The sequence below is a fragment of the Apium graveolens genome, chromosome 1 (assembly GCF_009905375.1).
Source record: "Apium graveolens cultivar Ventura chromosome 1, ASM990537v1, whole genome shotgun sequence".
Taxonomy (NCBI): domain Eukaryota; kingdom Viridiplantae; phylum Streptophyta; class Magnoliopsida; order Apiales; family Apiaceae; genus Apium; species Apium graveolens.
The window spans coordinates 56,886,342-56,906,090 of record NC_133647.1 but is presented as its reverse complement, the minus strand read 5'-3'; the positions used below and the strand labels follow the sequence as shown (position 1 = coordinate 56,906,090).

The window sequence follows — 19,749 nt, the reverse complement described above, 5'->3', positions numbered from 1 at the left end:
TCTTACCAACTGCCTAACACACTTACCATAAATGTTTCATACATTAATTAACCCTTTTTGGTCTTTAACCTACATTCCAAAGTAAGGCGAGGGAAAAAGTTTCGTTCGCGAAACGCCGTTACTTGAAATGGTCGTTTCTCCTAAACCGTAAATCGGAATCGAACGAACTACATATCAAAACGAAGCTCGTAACATGAGCTATCTAAACATGGCAGTGGTCACAATCTAGCAGGGGGTCCTCGGGTCCTAATGCTATGCACAAAAACAGTCCAAAGAAAATCGGACGTTACGACGGCTATGTTTACGCGATTTCCAATTTTTAAACCATCCACAATCAACCCAAACCATCCTCAAATCCAACACACAACAAACATCCATCCTTATCACATCATAACAACCCCAACCAATTCAATTTAATCATTCATACATGTGCTTAAACCTAACTTTAATCATACTTAAGCTCCTTTAAATCAAAACCACAAAATTACCATTCCATTACACTACCATTCCAAATCCCAAACTCTAAATCATAACAACTACAATAACATCCTACTCATCAAAATCACCTTATAATATATATGAACCTAGGGTTTGGAAATGGTATAACTTCCTTGAAGTGGTGGGTGGAGCTAGGAAGCCTTAAGAAGCTTTGAGAAGCCTTAGGAAAGCTTGGATCTTCAAGAAAACAAGAAAAAGTTCAAGTTAAAAACTTGAAAACACTATTCATTGTCTTCTTCTTTGATTAAATGAAGAAGTTAGAGAAAGAATTAATGGCTTAAACTCATGATATAGCCATAACTAAGCATAAAGATGATTAGGGAATTTTCTTACCAATTTAGGATGCTTGGATCTTGATTTTGAAAAATCTTGCCTTTAAAAATGTAAAAAGCCGAGAGCTAAGATGAAGAACAAATGCCTTGGTTGTTTTTGATTTTTGATGAAATGATTTTGCTAGCTTGGTTGGCTTGATTTGTATTTGATTTAGTAAATTACTACCTTGCCCTTGAATTTGTGTGGTCCTTAATCAACCACACCTCCTTCCTTCCCATGTCATGCTTACCTCATCCTCATGATGTCATCCTTCCTTCCTTGTCTTCTTTCTATTGGTTGGATGACATCATTCCCATTAATCCCTTTGATTAACTTCCTAATCGTTTGCCTAATGACCGCTGATCTGTTATACGGTTCGCTTAACTTTCGTTTTCGTTTATCGTTTGAGGGATCATACCCGGGATCTTATTACTTAGGTTCCCTTAACCTTTCTCAATATATTATATTCCTTTTATGATCCTCTCCTATAATCCTTTAATTTAAATCCTTTTTATCCTGTTACCTTTTTCTCAAATCTTTCTGTATCTAGTGTATTTCCGGGAAAAATCAAAGTGTTCGGATTTGGATTCTGACGATCTTTACATACACTTATATCCCATATAAAGTACTAATAAAATCTCAGAATATCCATATCAGAACCCCTACATAGTGTGGCATGAAAAGTTTTCTCATTCAGCAAAAACACTATTCATAAGGGTTTCAAAAATTTCCCAAAAATTGGGGTTATTACAAGCTCCTTTGAGTTGGTCGAATAGGTCGTTAATTCTGGGAAGAGGGTACCTATTCTTTATAGTCAGCTTATTCAGCTCTCGATAGTCTATACATAATCTCATGCTGCCGTCCTTTTTCTTTACGAATAATACTGGTGCTCCCCATGGTGACACACTGGGCCTTATCATTCCATTATCTAATAATTCTTGCAGTTGAGAAGCTAGTTCTTTCATCTCAACTGGGGCTAACCTATATGGGGCCTTGGATACTGGTGCCGTCCCTGGTGCTAACTCTATAGCGAACTCTATTTCTCTGTCAGGTGGCAATCCTGGTAAGTTTTCTGGAAATACATCCTCGAATTCGTTTAATATGGGTATGCCCTATATGTTGGGGACTTCCTTCTGGGTATCTATCACATAAGCCAAATAGGCCTCATTACCTTTCCTTAACAATCTTTTTGCGTGAAGCATGGTCAAAAATTTCTGGTTCTGTCATTCACCTTTAAACACTACTTCTTTATCATTCTGCACTCTTATCTTAACTTTCTTCTGTTCACAATCTATTTGCGCTCCGTTACTGGATAACCAATCCATTCCTAAGATCACATCAAATTCTCCTAACGCGAATGGTAGTAAGTCGACCTCGAAGATCTTCTCTTCTAATTTCAGCTTGTACTTAGGGTATATTTGATTTACAGGGATTATTTCTTTGTTTGCTATTTCCACTCGTAATACCTCACGTAAGGGTCTGTCATTAAGTTTTAACTTGCTAGCAAAATCTTGAGATATAAAAGACTTGGTTGCTCCAGAATCAAATAGGACATTTGCATGTTCGGAATTTAACAAAAGGGTACCTGCTATCACGTCAGTGTTTCGGACAGCATCCTGAACAGTTATGTTGAAGGTCCTAGCGGCTGGAGGTCGGTTAGATACAGCTCTACTCATTCCTGAGGCTGGGGGCATCAACGTTGGGTAATCCCGCTTCATGTGTCCTACCTTCCCTCATTGGAAACACGTTAGTTGGCAAGGTGCCCAATTTGGTCACAAAGGTAACATCTCAGAGGGACTCTTGTCTGGTTACACACTCCAAGGTGCCTCTTCTTACAGGTTTGACATTCTGGTATTGGGGCACGTGGTTGGCTATGAAATGTTGCCCTAGATTGTCCGCCGCCCTGGCCAACGCTCTCACTTGGGGCCTTTCTGAATCCGGGGCCTCTTGCAGGTTGGGACACCGCTCCCCTGATGAACCTACTTGGAAGGCTCCTATTTTCGGTTCCTATTCCTTGGCTTCCTATCTTTCTCTTCCTATTCTCCTTTTCTTTCACAGTCTGCTCACTATCAGCTTCAACAATCGAGGCTTTCTGTACTAAGGTGGCATAGTCTGTCAGCTCTAACACTGCTACTCGGTTCTGTATCCATTGTTTTAGACCAAGCTGGAACCTTCACGCTTTCTTTTCTTCGGTATTCACAAACTCAGGCACAAATCTAGACAACTCAGTAAATTTGGCCTCATATTCTGCCACGGTCATCTTATCCTGTTTCAACTCCAGAAATCTAATCTCCATCTGGGTTTCCATAAACCTAGGGAAGTACTTGTCTAAGAACAGTCGGGTAAATCTATCCCATGGGATCACAACATCAGTTTCTAGGTTTCGTTTGGACTCCCACCAATAGTTAGCTTCTCCTTTCAGCATGTAAGAAGCGAAAATGGTCTTATGTTGTTCCTCAACTCCTAGTATCTCGAAGGACTTTTCTATCTCTTTGAGCCAGGCATGTGCTTCAACGGGGTCAGCAGATCCTAGAAACTCTGGGGGTTTGAGGGATTTGAAGGCTCTAAAGACAGTAGCTGCAGTCTGTTGGGCAGCAAGGGGCTGTGGTGGAATAAGCTGTTGGTTCAGATTTGCTCTCAGCAGTTCCATAAATTCATTTACGGGGTTCCCTCCCTGATGGGTATCCTTAGCCTCTTCTTCTACATATTCTTCCTCATCATATTCATTATAGTCTATGTCTTCTTCACTCTCCTCATTTACTACTGGGTCACCTCGTTGTTGGTTAACAGACTCTACAGGCTGTGCCCTGGTTCCTCTTCTACGGGGTGGCATTATTCTGATAAGGAAAATTGGTCACATGATTATAATAGTTAGGTTATTTTATTCATATATAAGCATGTCATTTATTACTTAACAGGTTTTATAAAGTGCATTAATATAGACATCAATTCTTTAATAACTGCTTAGATATATATTCATAATATCTCCCAGTTATATCCTGGGAATGAAACAACTAGCCGAGTTCATACATGCCTGGTTACAATCTATCACTGCTAGTTCTAAATACTGAAATGAAAATACATAAGCCGTGTACCCTGAAAGGCTAGGAACGCTATCTACTACTAGCAATCCTATCAAAATTGGTGACAAGTCACTCAGCCTTCTTCAAGGTCTACATCTAATCACTAATCTCTCAGTTACTATCACTACGAGTGAGGTCACGCACCCTCCTCATCGCTCCTGCAATCATCATCTCTGCATCGACTACTGGGATGTATCCTCCCACTGATGTCATCGTCATCTGAACCCTGGTACGGAGCTCGATCCCATCGATCTCTCTACTGGCTATGGCTGGGGAAGCAGCTCTGAAATCTCCGGGGTATCCTAGTCGGGTAGCTCTCTCAGCTGTCAGTGCCTGGCGTAACTCAGCAATGCGGGCAGATGCCGCTGTGATCTCAGTGTTAAGCTGACTCACTACCCAGTCGTGTACGGCTACATGCCTGGTCGCCGGTGGTGGTAGAGGTGAGTCCGGGTCGCTAGAGGATATGTCATGGACCTCATCGAACTGTGCGCGTATCGCCTCCTCATCATCGTCATCAGTATAGGACATAGGGCTCTGGATCCCTGAGGGTGGTGTAGGAGAGCGAATAGCCTGGTGTGGGTACATCTCTACATCTCTCCATACTACGCCATTAGCTACGGGGACAGGAAGCTCAGTCTCCTCCTCTAGGACATCCTCAGCAGGGTCATCGTCTGAATCATCAATGCGTGGGCTCTCTGGCTCGGGAATAGGGTTATGCTCAGGAATCATCAAATCATCAACAGGTTCAACCTCCCTACTAGGCTCCACTGGTACCTGACACAATAGGCAAGGTGTTACTAACTTAGAGTTGGAATTCCTTTGAGGGTAAAATAGTCAAGACTACCCGTGTAGCCCGACGACGAACTCGACTTGAGCTCTAATTGATTGTTTTATTATTCTTAGGTCTACATATTTTATATCCAATCGTTTCCAAGATTTGATAACCTAAGGCTCTGATACCATTTCGCTACAATATGTAAATACTCATGCTTCGCGACCCCATACTTAACACACACACTACAGGTTATTGTCTTGGAAACAAACCATCATTACTAGAGAAATTTTATTACAACCCAAATGTAATTAGTCTTACCGGGGGTGACCTTTAAGTAAGGTTAATCCGCCGGCCGAATATATGTTTCTTATTTCTTATTTTACATAACCCATACTTATAAATAAGACGAACTATAAACAACTGAAAACTAATCCAGCTTATTTCGACTACCTGAGGTACTGCACCAAACAATCTATAGAACAGCTGGCCATTTCCTACCCGTTTCCTGGCTGTGGTTCTCATGGCAGGCATCTTGATTCACTGTTGTGTTGTGTCAATTTAAGAAAACAAGTGTGAGCTAAGATGCTCAGCATAATAATGTACAGTATGAAAATGACTATATAATAACATCATATATTATATATATATTTTATTTAAGAGTAGATTTCTTGGTGTCCCACACCTTCTTATGAAAATAATTCTTTTAAGGGGGTTTTATAACCAGCGAATACCCTAATAGTAATCCCAGCACCTAGGCTTGGGTTACGGTATCGCATATCAATTCCAATTGGAAGATTTTGGACATCTCACAGGAGCCACCGCATACGATGATCAGTCGTCCTACGGAAAGTAACCTTCTTTACTAGTGAAAGGACGAATACCGTCATCTCTCGGGTATCACCCTGGCCGCATTCGGGCTACGTGTCCCATTTTCGGGTATACACATACTTCACAAGTTCCCGAGTACACAAAGTACCTTCGCCTGCGGTACCTTTGGTAGCCCATCCAGCACACGTAGTACCAGAGTCTACCCCTCCATTGTCCTTCAACAGAATTCTATCAATCTCGGGAACTTGAACCACATCGAAGTTCCCCAAGCGTTTTGCTTGTTGATAGAGATAGTTTATCTTTTTAAAATATAAGTGTATATATATGTATATACGTACTTCCGAGAATTTCGGAGGAAGTACTAGGGATGTGTGTTGACCGTTGTCAACAGATAATTAATAAGGGGAAAAGTTTCTTCTTGAAACTATATTCAATATAATAATAAGTCGGGATAATATTCACCGACGATCTGAAATTATTCGAATGATACTTCTAAATCTAAAGGTATATCAGGATCTATGATCTTTAAATCAATAACAATCCTTAAATAAATAATCATTAATTAAATAGTAGTCTATAAATAATTAAATGATAATTGATATTAATCATACCTCGAATGAGTTATTCTTTTAAAATATTTATTTAAATAGTATTCCTCAACTAGTTTGTGTTTACATAATTAATAATCTATAATGATTAATCGGGTTTGAAATCAATAACGTTGAAGTATACTACTCCTATAATAAAGGAATACGTATATAATATTTAATATCCGAATCAATAAAATATAGTTGAGGGAATATGCTCATTGGGAAATAGTTTTAAAAGTTCGAGGTGTTTTAATGTTTCGTAAGTGGACGATGAGTCCCTTTAAAATGTACCACTATGGACGTATAACCGTCCTATAATATCTCCGGAATGATTCCCGGGTTTTATCTTAATCCCCGACCGACCCTCGGTCTTATATAATACGTCACGCTTAAAGCGAAATAATCATTTCACGATATATACTTATCGTACAACATCGCTATATTATGCGAAAATTCAACAACTACGTATCATGGAAAACATGGTATTTATGCGATGACATTAAAACAATCCTTTCACAACACAACAGTAAAATGGAGTTGGGTTTGTAAACTTGCCTGGGTATCTCGAGGTGGAGGATGCTCTAGGTTCCGCTCGGAATCTATAACCATAAACACATTTCATTTCGGTAGGTTCCGTCCTAATTCACGGTAACTCGCACTCATGTGCTACTCATTATACACCCTCTCAACTCCTAATACCCTTAACATTTATTTTAAGTCATAAACACTTTATGGTCACTTCATTTTCCTAAGTATCTTGAGTTCATTCTCATTATCGTTGTCGGCTCCGCTTAAGGATTCTTACGGTTTCTACTCGCGCGGTCTCGGCTCCGACATATTTATAAAATTGAGAAATCATTATTTTCACGTGAAATTTTTATGACAGTTAGGAAACTCCACATTTTACTCTCTGTAAAAATTTCATGATTTACGAATACTTTTAAGTCTATCCTTTATATTTTCAAAGTTCGTGATTCGTAGCAGTTTTTGTCACATAAAACACTTTTACTAAAACGATCATAACTTTTGATCCGTAAATCGGAATTAAGCGATTCAAGCGCCTAAACAATCCTTATAACATTGTCCATCTTAAAAAAAGGATATTTCTCAAGAATCTACAGTTTAAAACTTCGAGACTTTCTGCAGAAACTTAAAGTTACGGTTTGTTGATTTTAATGAAGTTACATTTACGATCGGGGTTTCGCTTACACCTTAACTATCAACACAACCACCAACAATCATCATATCATCATCAACACACAAACTCCTCTCATCATGTTCTTGAGGCAACAACAACCAACCTTAAATCTACTTAACTTAATCATCAAAATATCAACAACACTTAGTAAGCTAGGATTACTAACACCCACTAAATGGATCTTAAACATGAACCTTAAATAAAGTTAGGCCAAAGATTTTTACCTTTCTTGAAAGCTTGAGATGTTTTCTTGAGGATGGTGGAGGCTTGGAAGTGCTTGGTATGATTTTTGGAACCTAAAACCACCATTAAAATCAAGAAACCAAAAAAATGTTACTATTCACACTATTCACTAATGAGTTTCTTGAATTTATTCCACCCATCAAACCTTGATAAAAAGAGATGAAAGATTTTTCTTACCTTATTTTAGTTGCTAGGAGGCTTGGGAAATAATTGTGTGATTTTACAAGAACTAGAGCTTGGAGTTTTGAATTGCAATTCCCTTTTTTTCTTCAAAATAGCCGAATGGAGCTAAATTGGGGTGGGGAGGGGGGTATTTATAGCACTTGGTTGCTTCTCTTGGATGATTTCTAGGTTGCTTCTTGGAAGGTGACTTGATATCTTTACAAGTTGATCTTTATTCTTCCTAGGATAGCTTAGGTTTATTCCTTGACTCCAAATCCATGGACAAATCTTTGTAGCTTGCTAGCTTACAAGCTAAACTACAAGGTTAGCTCCTTAGCACACTATTTGCTAGCTAGCTTGGTCATCCTAGGGTTAGCTCACTATTTGATGAAGTAACCATGGTTACTTCCTTACCATAGTTTAGTTAGTGCATTACGTTTAATTAATCGTTTACGCGTTCGCTCGATTACTTAAACGTTCTCCGCAATACTTATTCGTAAATGGTTCGCAATGTAATTCTTTTCGTTTCTATTCCTTATATTTTTATTTATCCTAATTGAATATAAATCCGTAGGATTTTAATCTCGTAATTATATTGTGATTCCCGTAGTCCTTGATAAGTCGTAATTACGGTCATTTTTCAAAGTTCGTTTTCTTCGAAAACTAATAGCGTTTACATATACTCACTTGGTACGTATAGTCGTAATATCGATTCCAAAACTCATTTTCTTATGCACTATATAGTGTGGGCTCAAAAGTTTTTCCTGTCTGTCGGGGTTACTATTCATTAAACGTTTTACAGGGTCTCAAAAATTCGAGTTATTACAGTATATATATTTTAATTGTACAACTTTCTATTTATAATTAAATTTAGTGTTCATAGACAACTTTAATAAAAAATTTCGTTTTAAACCCAAATTTTTTGTGTAACATAGCTAAATTATTCTAATCAACGAACTGAAGCATGATCTTCTAATCATAGTAATTTTAAAAATATATTTTTCTCTGTAACCATCGAACCATGTTAGCCTCTTTATACTAATTTTATAAAAATATAATGTAGAATATTCATAAGCATAAAATATACGATATCGATAGACGAACATTCGATAAATAAATAAACTCATCAAATAAATTAATAATCTCGGTGAATAAAAAAAATTACATTCCCGAATGTATTCATTCATTGAGATTTTATTGTACATGTTTGTGATTGTTCTAGGAATGAGTAAACCCGGACCAATTAATAACCACACCGAATAAAAACCGATCCGATAATATGGTTGCGGTTTGGTTTTAATATTTTTTAAACCACATACAAACCGACTGAACCAAACCCTTCACAAATTTTCAACACATATGTAATTCACAAGTCAATTGATTACCCTCCATTTTCATTATCTTGGTAATTTGGTTGATTACTTTTTTACCATTAAAATTGACGTATAATTTATATTACAAAACAATCAAATAATCATGTTAATCCCAACAGGAGCAAAATGATAAGGGGATAGGCCGGTACACAAATAACTCAGTACTTTTTTTAGTCGTCTATGAAAGGAGGTCGTAAAGAAATAGATTTGAGACGAAAATATTTGAAGAAAAAGATTTTTCTCTTTACCAAAATATATGTATATCCATTTACGATCTTATAATAAGAGTAGAGGATCATTCCCTATGAATCGATAATTAGTTAAAAATTATGAACATAAAATCATATTTATGAATAAATAATTTAGAATCAATCTATACCCCGTAAGCACATAATATGTTACGTCAAGTATGCCCATGAATTGCATGGGGAAGTAATTAATACCGCTGATATTTGAACATGGTGAGAAGATAAAAAAACTCTAAAACAACGCACATAACGACCATCGCTCATTTCACGATAATTTTAAAATTTTCATTACCGTTAAAAACTAGAAACATCTCGGTATGAAATGTTTAGCTACCATCATTACTAATAATCATGCTCTACTTCAATGATTTGGATCAATTCTTATTGCGTAGTTAATTCAAATCATTTAGTTTAAAGAGTATAATGTTCAATAAAGAAAATTAAAATAATGTTTTCCTTTATACTACAATCACTTTGAATATTACATGTTCTTACATATTTTTTATAAATATACTCATATTTTTCAGTTATAAATATTTATAAAATATATATTTAATAAATATTAAAATATTTAAAATTTAATAGATAAGAATTCTCGTACCTTGCACGGGTTTAGGAGCTAGTTGTAGTAATTAATTCTGCAAAATGTTCTTATATCTTAAATTGAAGTAGACTAGTTTTCTTTTTGTGCAATAGTTCACATAATTAATACGGAGCAGGAAATATAGATATATGATGACTATTTGCAAGAAATTTAGATATATGATAAGAGTAATATACTCTCTTTATTTCAAAAATGAATGATCTTGCTAAGAGTTATATGCTCACTTTGTTTCCAAAATGAATGAGCCATTTCATTGTGCACGCATTCCGAGGCTTGCAAAAATTTGTACAAAACAAAAGTTATGAAAATAGGTATTCTATACAAGTACCTGTTTTGCATGTCTTTAAGTGTGCACGAAGAAGTGACTCATTCACTTTGAGACGGGAGTATTAAGGATCTAGATAATTATTAGGATTAGTTTCTTATTATGTAAGATAAGGTTTTGCTTTTATAGAAGGAGATGTAATAATAGAATATTATTAAGATTTTAAATTTATTAGTGTGCAATTAATCTGAGAATTTATTTATGTTTCTACCCATTTTCCTCAGAGATAACTTTTATCCCCACCTTTAAACCCTTTCGCCGTCTTTTCTATAAAATTTATGTCATACTGATAGCAAAACTTCTCTACACCTTCCAGCCAAGAAACAAAACCTTTCCTCATTACGAACAACCAACTTATGATAAATGTTCATCAAGCCTTGTTAATGTGGAAAACTGACCTCTGAGCACAAACCCAAAGGCTTCATACATTCAGGATTTTATAGTTTGGACCATGCCACAACGTAGTAACATGTTTTCTTAATAAGATCCCTAAGAACTTGGAATTTGAAAATTTCAACTTGATGTATTACTTTTGCTCTTTGAGGTTATTCTATTGGACAACAAAGGAACGTAAAGAATGATATGATTGATCTGAAATGGCCAAGATGGATTAATTACTCTATTTGGTGGTTTGTGCATTAAGCTCACATCCCCTATACATACCTTGAAGCCATATGTTGGAAAAATTGTAATTGACAACTCCGTATATCATCAAAAGTAATCTTCACTGAATTTAGATATAAATGTTGATAATGAGAAGCTTCTTTATCCTCAATTTAATGTTTCCCAGCCTCCTGTTTTACTATTGTTCCTGTCAGTCCTATTTGTTTTTTCACATTGACGTCTAATCGTTAAAAATATCAAATGTTGCTTGCATGGATTCTTGACTAGCATCAAGTTGATTATCAACGCATTTGATCTCCAGTTTCTTGTAGCATGCTTGTAATAGTGATCACCTAGTGTCTATGCCTATTCCAAGAGCCATTCCTATTTTATTTAGTTTTTCTTGCTAGAATGATGATCCTCATATTTATTGCAGATCAAGTCAATTTCATTCTGGAAAGCATTCAGGTACTGCGTTGGAGCTGCCTTGTTCTCCATAGGTTTGTGTTTTACATATTTCTAATGCCAGTTGCTACATGTTCTACTAGCTAATTAATTCATCTTTTCCCCAAGTTCCCTAGGTCATGCAATATCTAATATGATGGGTACAGCTCCAGATTGTCAAACTCAAGTGGTTTATTTTTTCAACTCAAAACTTATTGAACATGTTTAGTTTAAAAAGCTAACGATGCTTGTATGAATTGTCGTTACAACCGACTGTCCGACTCATTACCAAAGTGCACATATGGTTTTTATAACTTAAAGCTATATAGCCTTTAACTGACTAATACACAATTTTAAACTACTGCCAAATCAGTTATGAGTACTTGAATGAGGCTGAGTAATTATTATTGTTTCAGATTTTATTCATTATAAAATCATTTGAATATCTTTATATAATTTATAAGTTGTGTATGTGGTTGAAGAGTTCTATTTTAGTTGTTAGGCTATTAGTCCCTGGGTTTCTATCAACTTAAGTTCAACTCTCTTATGTATTCATATAATAGGGAGATAAGTAGGCATATACAGGCCTGTTAGTTATTCTAATTTAAAACTAATTCTTAAGAATCAACTAAGAACAATCCCTAAGAATCAGGGAACGTTGTCTCTATACTAGGAAACAAATATTACAGCTAATGTACAATAACTTCCCAATCATTTCTGATTTGATTCATATTTTCTACACTCCTCCCCCATCCCCCCAAGCTGGAGTGAAGATATCTTTCATGGACAGCTCGCCAATTAAGTTCTCAAATTATTTTCTTGGTAATGCTTTGGTGAGAGTCTCAGCAATCCGGACTCCAGTGGGAACATACGGCATACAGACTAGTCCATTCTCCGGCTTCTCTTTTATAAAAAAGGATGTAAATGGTGAAGGGAGTGGATGAGGAGTGGACTGCATTGAAGAGCATGTTGTCTTAGATTTCTATAAGTTTGGTCCTCTCATGGAGAATTGGATTATGAGCTATCAAAACTGCTGATTTGTTGTCACAATATGCCTTTATTGGTAATTTTGTTCTCATCCTTAGCTCTTTCAGAAGTCTATTAATCCACAATATCTCACAAATGCCAAGTGCAACTGCGCTAAATCAGCTTCAGCTACTTCGTGCCACCACGCTCTGCTTTCTGCTGCGCCAAGTTACTAAGTTTCCTCCTACAAAAGTATAATATCCCGAAGTTGATCTTCTATCCGTAACACTCCTGCCCAATCAGCATCGGTGTAAACTTCTATTCCAAGAAACTCATTTACTAAACAACAATCCCTTTCCTGGTGTACCTTATAAGTACCGAAGCACCCTCTTGACAGCATCAAAATGTTGAACTCCAGGATTATGCATAAATTGACTTACAACACTAACTGCAAATGCAATATCTGGCCGAGTGTCAGAAAAACATATTAGTTCTCCCACAAGTCATTGAAACTGCTCTTTGTTCACTTGCTCTTCTAAGGTTGCAGGCTGAAGCTTCACATTGGCTTCCATAGGTGTTTCAGCAGGTTTGCATCCGAGCAGACCAGTTTCATGTAAAAGATCTAAAACATACTTGCGCTGTGAGACAAGCCCATTTTTAGAACGTGCAAATTCCATACCAAGGAAATATTTGAGGTTTCCAAGGTCTTTTACTTCTAATTCTTTTGCTAGCCGACCTTTAAGATTTTGGAGTTTTGTGTAATCATCTCTTGTCAAAATTTATATCATCAACATAGACGATTATAATTGTTTTTTTCCACTCTTCGAGTGTTTGTAGAACATGATATCATTTACCTGGCTCAGCTTATAGCCATGTCGTTTTACAACCTCCTCCAAACCAGGTTCGTCAGGATTGCTTTACGTTGTATATGAATTTTTCAGCCTACATACTTTTGCATATCCATATTTTCTTTCAAAACCAGGAGGTAACTCCATGAACACCACTTCTTCTAATTTCCCATTCAGAAATGCGTTTTTTATGTCAAGTTAATATAAGGGCTATATGTTCTGATTTCAACTTAGCAACAGGTGCGAAGGTCTCTTGATAATCGGTGCTATAAGTTTGAGTAAAGCCTTTTGCCACCAGACTCGTTTTGTATCTTTCGACACTGCCATCAATATTATATTTTACTGTAACAACCCATTTACATTCAACCCATTTACATAGGTTTTATATGCAAAATTAATTACGGGTTGGGTTAAAAATTTTAAAACCGATTTAATCGGATTGTGTTGCCGAAACGTCTTAAACCCGGCCAACCCGACCTGCGTACACCTCTAATTAGAGTACATCTGAGTTGTTTATCCCATAATTCTTTTGTTGTTGAATAACACATATAGTTAGCACTAATATTTTCGATCATAGAATTTACTAACCAAGCCATAATCATGGAGTTTTTTGCATCCCAAAGAGCGTAATTGGCTTCAGTTGTCTCTGGAGCCTTAGTGTCACCGGTCAAGTAACCCATCTTGCCTCTCCCACGCACGTAAATCCTCACCGATTTCGACCATCTCAAGAAATTCATCCCATTCAGTCATATGGTAGTAATCTAGACATAATGGGATTCAGAGTGGTTTATTTTAGTGGCTGGGATTTGATAAGTGGTTGTGGGAACAACAGTATTGGCGTCATTGATTTCAGAATTTTCAGATATTTTCATACAAACTTATATTCATTACATACTTTCCATTATATTATACACTTGCTAAAAATATGGTTATTTTGCACCTATATGAGGCAAATTACGCTGTACCAAACATCCTCTATATGTCGTTTTTTAGGCGCTAAGTTGTGTCATTTGCGTTCAGGTGGATCTACTTGGTACCTTCTCTTTTTTGTTCTATTACTTACATCTGTTTTCCACTAAATCATGAATTTAATATACGACGATCCCAAATATACAAAAAGGATATAATCATAGTGATTAAGATCATAGACATAATACAATCTACCTTTTTGCATTTTATTAAAAAAATTAAAACTTTTTAATTATATGTGAACTTTCAAATTTTCTATAATTTTCACTATATTTCCAAACTTGCCGAAAAAAAATTCAAAGGGCACGGGTTTTTTTTGAGACGACCTTTCTGCGTACATCTCATCCTCCCATACCCTTCTTCTCAATAGGTATATTTTCTTTATATGATCTCCTAGCTGTATGATCCAATATTGAACGAGTGGGATCAGCAAGATCATCAAATCTTCCATGACTATTAATTACAAAAGGAGATGTATTCTGCGTTGCATGAAAAGAGATGTGTTTCGCGTGAAGAGATGTAATTTGCAAACGGAAGCATTTTATTTATTGGTGGCTTGTAGGTCAGGTTATAAACGGTTAAAATGGCTATTTGGTCACTGTAGTCAATAGTAACTTGCAACTGAGTCACTAAGTTAAGCTTTCAGTCAAATCATAAAGTATTTTAAAACTTACAAATTCATCATTACCGTTAGTTCCGTTAAATTCCCTAACGGAAAAATGACGTGCCATACTCTCAAGTTCATCTAAATTTTCAATTTGGTCATTAACTTTATCTCAATTTTCAATTAGATCATTAACTTTATCTCAATTTTCAATTAGGTTATCAACTAATTTTGGTTTTAAAATATATTAAATTTAAGGGTTTTTAATTATTAAGTCCCATTTTAAAACCCCATTTACAAATTTATCTCATTTATAATATAATTTATAAACATATCCCATTTTCAAATTTTTTGACTTTTTTAACTTAATAATATATATGTATATTATTGGGTACATTTAAGTTCATTCAAGTAGACGAAAAATATGTATATTAATTAATTATATATATATGAGTTATATAAGAGTTAAAATTTAACTGTGGGACTTATTTATAATTGCTAACTAAAATGGAACATATTTATAAAGTAACCTATAAATATGGGATATATTATACAAATTCTCTAAGTTTAAAATAGAACATACCCATTTATTTCATATACTTAAAAAAATATCAAAATTTTCAGTTTAATTAATTTTTCTCTGAATAGTTGCACTACACTTTAATTAAATTTAAATTTTCATAACCATTTAATTTATATTTTAATTTTTTTAGTTTTTTCTAAATTGTTACCCTTTAACTAAATTTAAATTCGTGTATACCCATATACCTATAATCGATACAAGTGAACAAATATTTTGATAACATGTTTTTCCCGGTAATTTTGTTTCCTCCATTAATAGTGTTGATGTTTTCTGTGTAATTAAAATATTAATAAATTTAGAATTGATAAAACATTTAAAATATCTTATTTCTAAATTCAATTTTTCTAATAGTTATAATTGATATCAGTGATGAATTTGAAAATTTTCGTTTGTTATATTTTTAATATTCAATTTTTTTCCAGTAAGTGACCTAATAGAAAATTAACACATAATTCAGTGATGAATTTGAAAATTTAAAGATGATGTTACACAGTTTAACGGTCTCCGTTAAAGGTCAACACATTTTAACGGCGGTGCAAGTATTCTGAACTTAGTGATGTGATTGCAAGATAATTACAAGTTTATGATGCGATTGAGAGCTTTTTTGACTTGGTGACTCACTTGGAAGTTACTAGTGACTATGACCAAATAGCCATTTTACCTGGTTATAAACTTAATACTTGGTATACGTTCCTATTCGGCACCGCAAGAACTTTTTCTTCTACACTTTTAGGCATGGAATTGAAGCACTCTTCAGGTTACGAAAGTTTAATCTTTGTTGTTGAACTGAACCAAATGGTGCAGGGCAAACATGTTCCCTGGACGTTCCCCTATATATAAAGTTTGAGAATTTTTAAAGTTTGCAAAACCTTTTTGAGTACTAGTAGATAATGTATGTATAACTTCTCATTCTCAACAACTTATCTTTGCATGACAATGAATGCTAAAATGGTATGATCTATGTTTATAATGGTCAATATGACCATAGAGGTGGAGACGGTAATCACACAGGAACCATGCTTGACATCATTTGATTTAAAGCTTTTTATGTATGCAGGTCTTACGGTGTTGGTTGATTCGTTTATATGGAGGAAGCCATTGTGGCCTGAATTCGAAGTTTTTTGGTTCAATTCTATTTTGAATAGGAGTTCTGAGTGGGTTGTATCCTTTTTTCTTTTATATATATATATATAAATTCTATGCCATCTCTGCCATGATTTTAAAACGATAACAAGGTTATGTCAAATTAGCCAGCGGATTTGATAAAGTTCAATGTCTAATCCAAATCATCTTTGTGGTATAAGTATAAGTTAATGAGAAATTCTAACTTTGGTTGTTAAATACTTACATTGTTGTATATTACACAATAAAGCTTAAGTTGATGAGAAATGTTTACCTTGGCTGTAAGTACTGACATTATTGTATATCACATAAAGTCAAATTTTACAAAAAATTTTGATGACTAATCTGTTGTAAGATATCATCTTTCCGTAGTACATACAATTTTTCATCCTTAATATGCTATTTTAGACACATTCCTTCCCCTGATACTTCAGTTCCGCGCTTCCACGCTACTTGCTTGCTGCATATCCTCTCTTTGCGGTGAGTTTACCAACAGTCAGAATTGTGCAACTGATAAGCAAAAAATTTATCAAATCTATGTTGCTCTGCTCTTCCGTCTTGTTTGCTGCTCGAATATGTTTTGGAATATTATATCTCGTACTAGTTGCAAGTCAAAACGCTGAAATTACTGGTAGTAACCCACGAGGTCATCTTGGTACTTTCGCAAGTTTAGGGATCGAATTTTAATCTACTGGACCAGTAAAATTATTTGTAGATATTGTTTTATCTAAAAGATTTTCTTTTCAAGTTTGTATTAAATGGTTTTGGAGATTTTGCAAGACCACTTCGTATGTTCTGACTTTCCCAGATTTTTAAATTGACAAGCAAATAACCAAATGGAGATCACATGTAGGTTGCGTACCTTGAGGCAGTAGTCTTTATGTGAAAACTAAAAACACGTTTTTGGGTGGAGATTATAACAGTAATGACAAAATCTAGGGGAATAAGCCCAAGATATTTACATACTAAAAAAGTCACTGATTTATTTCTTAATTATGGTGATTCAAAGTCAACTTTTCATATAGTTTCTGTACTTAGTAAAGACATTTATTGCATTTTAAATTAATTTTTGTTATGGACTATGTGCTAAACCGCTTCGTTGTATTATAAAAATAGTTATTTATTTTTTCCATGCAAATTATGTGATAACTCTATATCTTCCCGGGTCTTCTCCTCTCTCACATACACTAGAGCCCTATCCACGTGGCAACCGGAGTGAGGTTAACATGCTTGGTAGGGGACTCTGCAAAACAGAACCGGAGGGGGTTGTTTCCCCCGACAACTCCGGTGTGAGAATAAGAAATGGGGTTTCTTGAAAAAGAAGAATAGGGAAGAAGGAGCTATTCAAAAATATGTATAGTTTTCCTGGTAGGATGCGTTGAAGAACCTCTTAGCCCGAATGACTCTGGATGATCGTCGTAACGAGATGTTCAAAAACTATGCCTCCACTGTTGAATTCGAGTGCTATTCCAAGGAGGATCTGGATACCTTCCTTGATCATCTTGTTCGGGATGTTTCACAGGTAAGAGTGTTCCCTTATTATCTGTTTTTTCCCTTTGCATCAGTACTGAGTCATCATTTTTCAGGCTAATACTCGGATCAGCGGCTGCTCTACCATTCTTCATAACTACCGCATAAGGGCGGCTAAGAATAAGGTCGCGGTGAAGGAGTTGGCTAGTGAGAAGGAAACCTTCACCAAGTATTGGGAGGTGAAGGAGAGAGAATCCCGTGAGCATAAGAAGGTTGTTGCTGAGGCGATGAAGGCTCGGGAGGCTGCTGAGCAGATGGTTGGATCCCTCCGGGCGGAGGTGGAGAACTTGAAGAAGGAACTTGCTTCTAGGCCCCGAGCGGAGGAGGTCCTTGAGTCTTTCCGGGGTACTCCAGCCTACTACGAAGAGCTGAACAACAAGATCTTCGAGAAGGTCAACATCTGCTGGGACATTGCCTCTGCTTATCTGCCTGAGAACCCGAATGGTGATATGGATGGGTTCATAGAGCTGTACCTCACCGAAGAGCTTCGTCATGAGGAGGCCAAAGCCACTGAAGTGGGTACCTCCGGGACGCAGCCGCCTCCGCCTCCCGGAGAGGTCCGCGAAAAGACTCGTCCCCCTCCCGAGAACTGAAGGATGAAGACCCAAGCTTCGTGCCTTGTAATTTGTTCTTCAGACTTAGCCCTAGTGGCTTTTAGACTTGTTATTTGAATTTCGTGTGACTCTGGTTTGAATTTGATCCGGGGCTTGATTTGCCCTGGGTATATATGTAAATATATTTCCCTTTCTGCATTTGGTTTTGCTTTCTTTCGTCGAAATTTTTCTAAGTACACATGGTTTGTGTTATTGTCTCCGGGATGGGGTTTAAAATTTTAACTGAATAAAATTTTTCAAAGTACACATGGTTTGTGTTATGGTCCCCGAGTTGTGGTTTAAAATTTTAACTGAATAAATTTTTTAAGTATACATGGTTTATGTTATGGTCCCTGGGATGGGGTTTAAAATTTTAACTGAATAATTTTTTTAAGTACACATGGTTTATGGTCCCCGGGATGGGGTTTAAAATTTTAACTGGATAAAATTTTTCTAAGTACACATGGTTTGTGTTATGGTCCCCGGGATGGGGTTTAAAATTTTAACTGTGTTAGATATATTTGATAATGTCATGGCTAATATGATTTATGTTTAGTTTTCAGATCTTACTTAAACAGGATAAATCAGTACTTACTGGAAGTCAAGACTTAAGGATATCAGTACTTATATTATCAGGAGATAATCATCAGAAGATGGATATCAGAACTTAAGTACTGAAGGATGTTCTGATAAGGACATCAGTTGATTAAAGGAAAGAAGATCGAGAAAACATAAGAAGAGATATGCATGAAGAAGGAATTCTATGAAGAATAGAATACTTGGAAGAAAAGATATCTGATTGATATATTTTAGGAAGCAGAATTATATTCCATATCAATTAGCGATTATCTTGTAACTGTGTAGTATATAAACACAGACATAAGGTTTACACTATAAGTCTTATCATATTCGAGAAGATTATTAATTGTAACCCTAGTAGCTCTCGTGATATTTGTTCATCACGGAGAGGTAACAGTTCCATACTGTAACAGAGTTTATTGTTTCAATAAAGTTTGTTTTATGTTACTTAAGTTATAAAAGTTCGATTTGATTGTACTTTACACTGTATTCACCCCCTCTACAGTGTGTGTGTGACCTAACAAGTGGTATCAGAGCCTATCTGTTAACGCACATACAGTTTAAGATCCAAACACAATCATGTTTGACACAGAAACTCCAACTAAGCCTAACAAAACTGAAGAACCTCCAAAGACACAAATCCAAAGTCGGTATGAGACCATCAGAATT

The 19,749-nt window shown here is 35.8% G+C and overlaps 1 protein-coding gene across 1 annotated transcript in view; it reads left to right on the top strand.

Annotated features, from left to right (window-relative positions):
* LOC141671929 (dol-P-Man:Man(7)GlcNAc(2)-PP-Dol alpha-1,6-mannosyltransferase-like) overlaps nucleotides 1-19,749 on the top strand; it is a 236,559-nt gene that overhangs the window by 47,042 nt on the left and 169,768 nt on the right. The window contains exons 4-5 of the mRNA XM_074478418.1: nucleotides 11,279-11,342; nucleotides 16,314-16,410. Coding sequence (XP_074334519.1) covers nucleotides 11,279-11,342; nucleotides 16,314-16,410 — 161 coding nt within the window. The remainder of the gene's footprint in view (nucleotides 1-11,278; nucleotides 11,343-16,313; nucleotides 16,411-19,749) is intronic.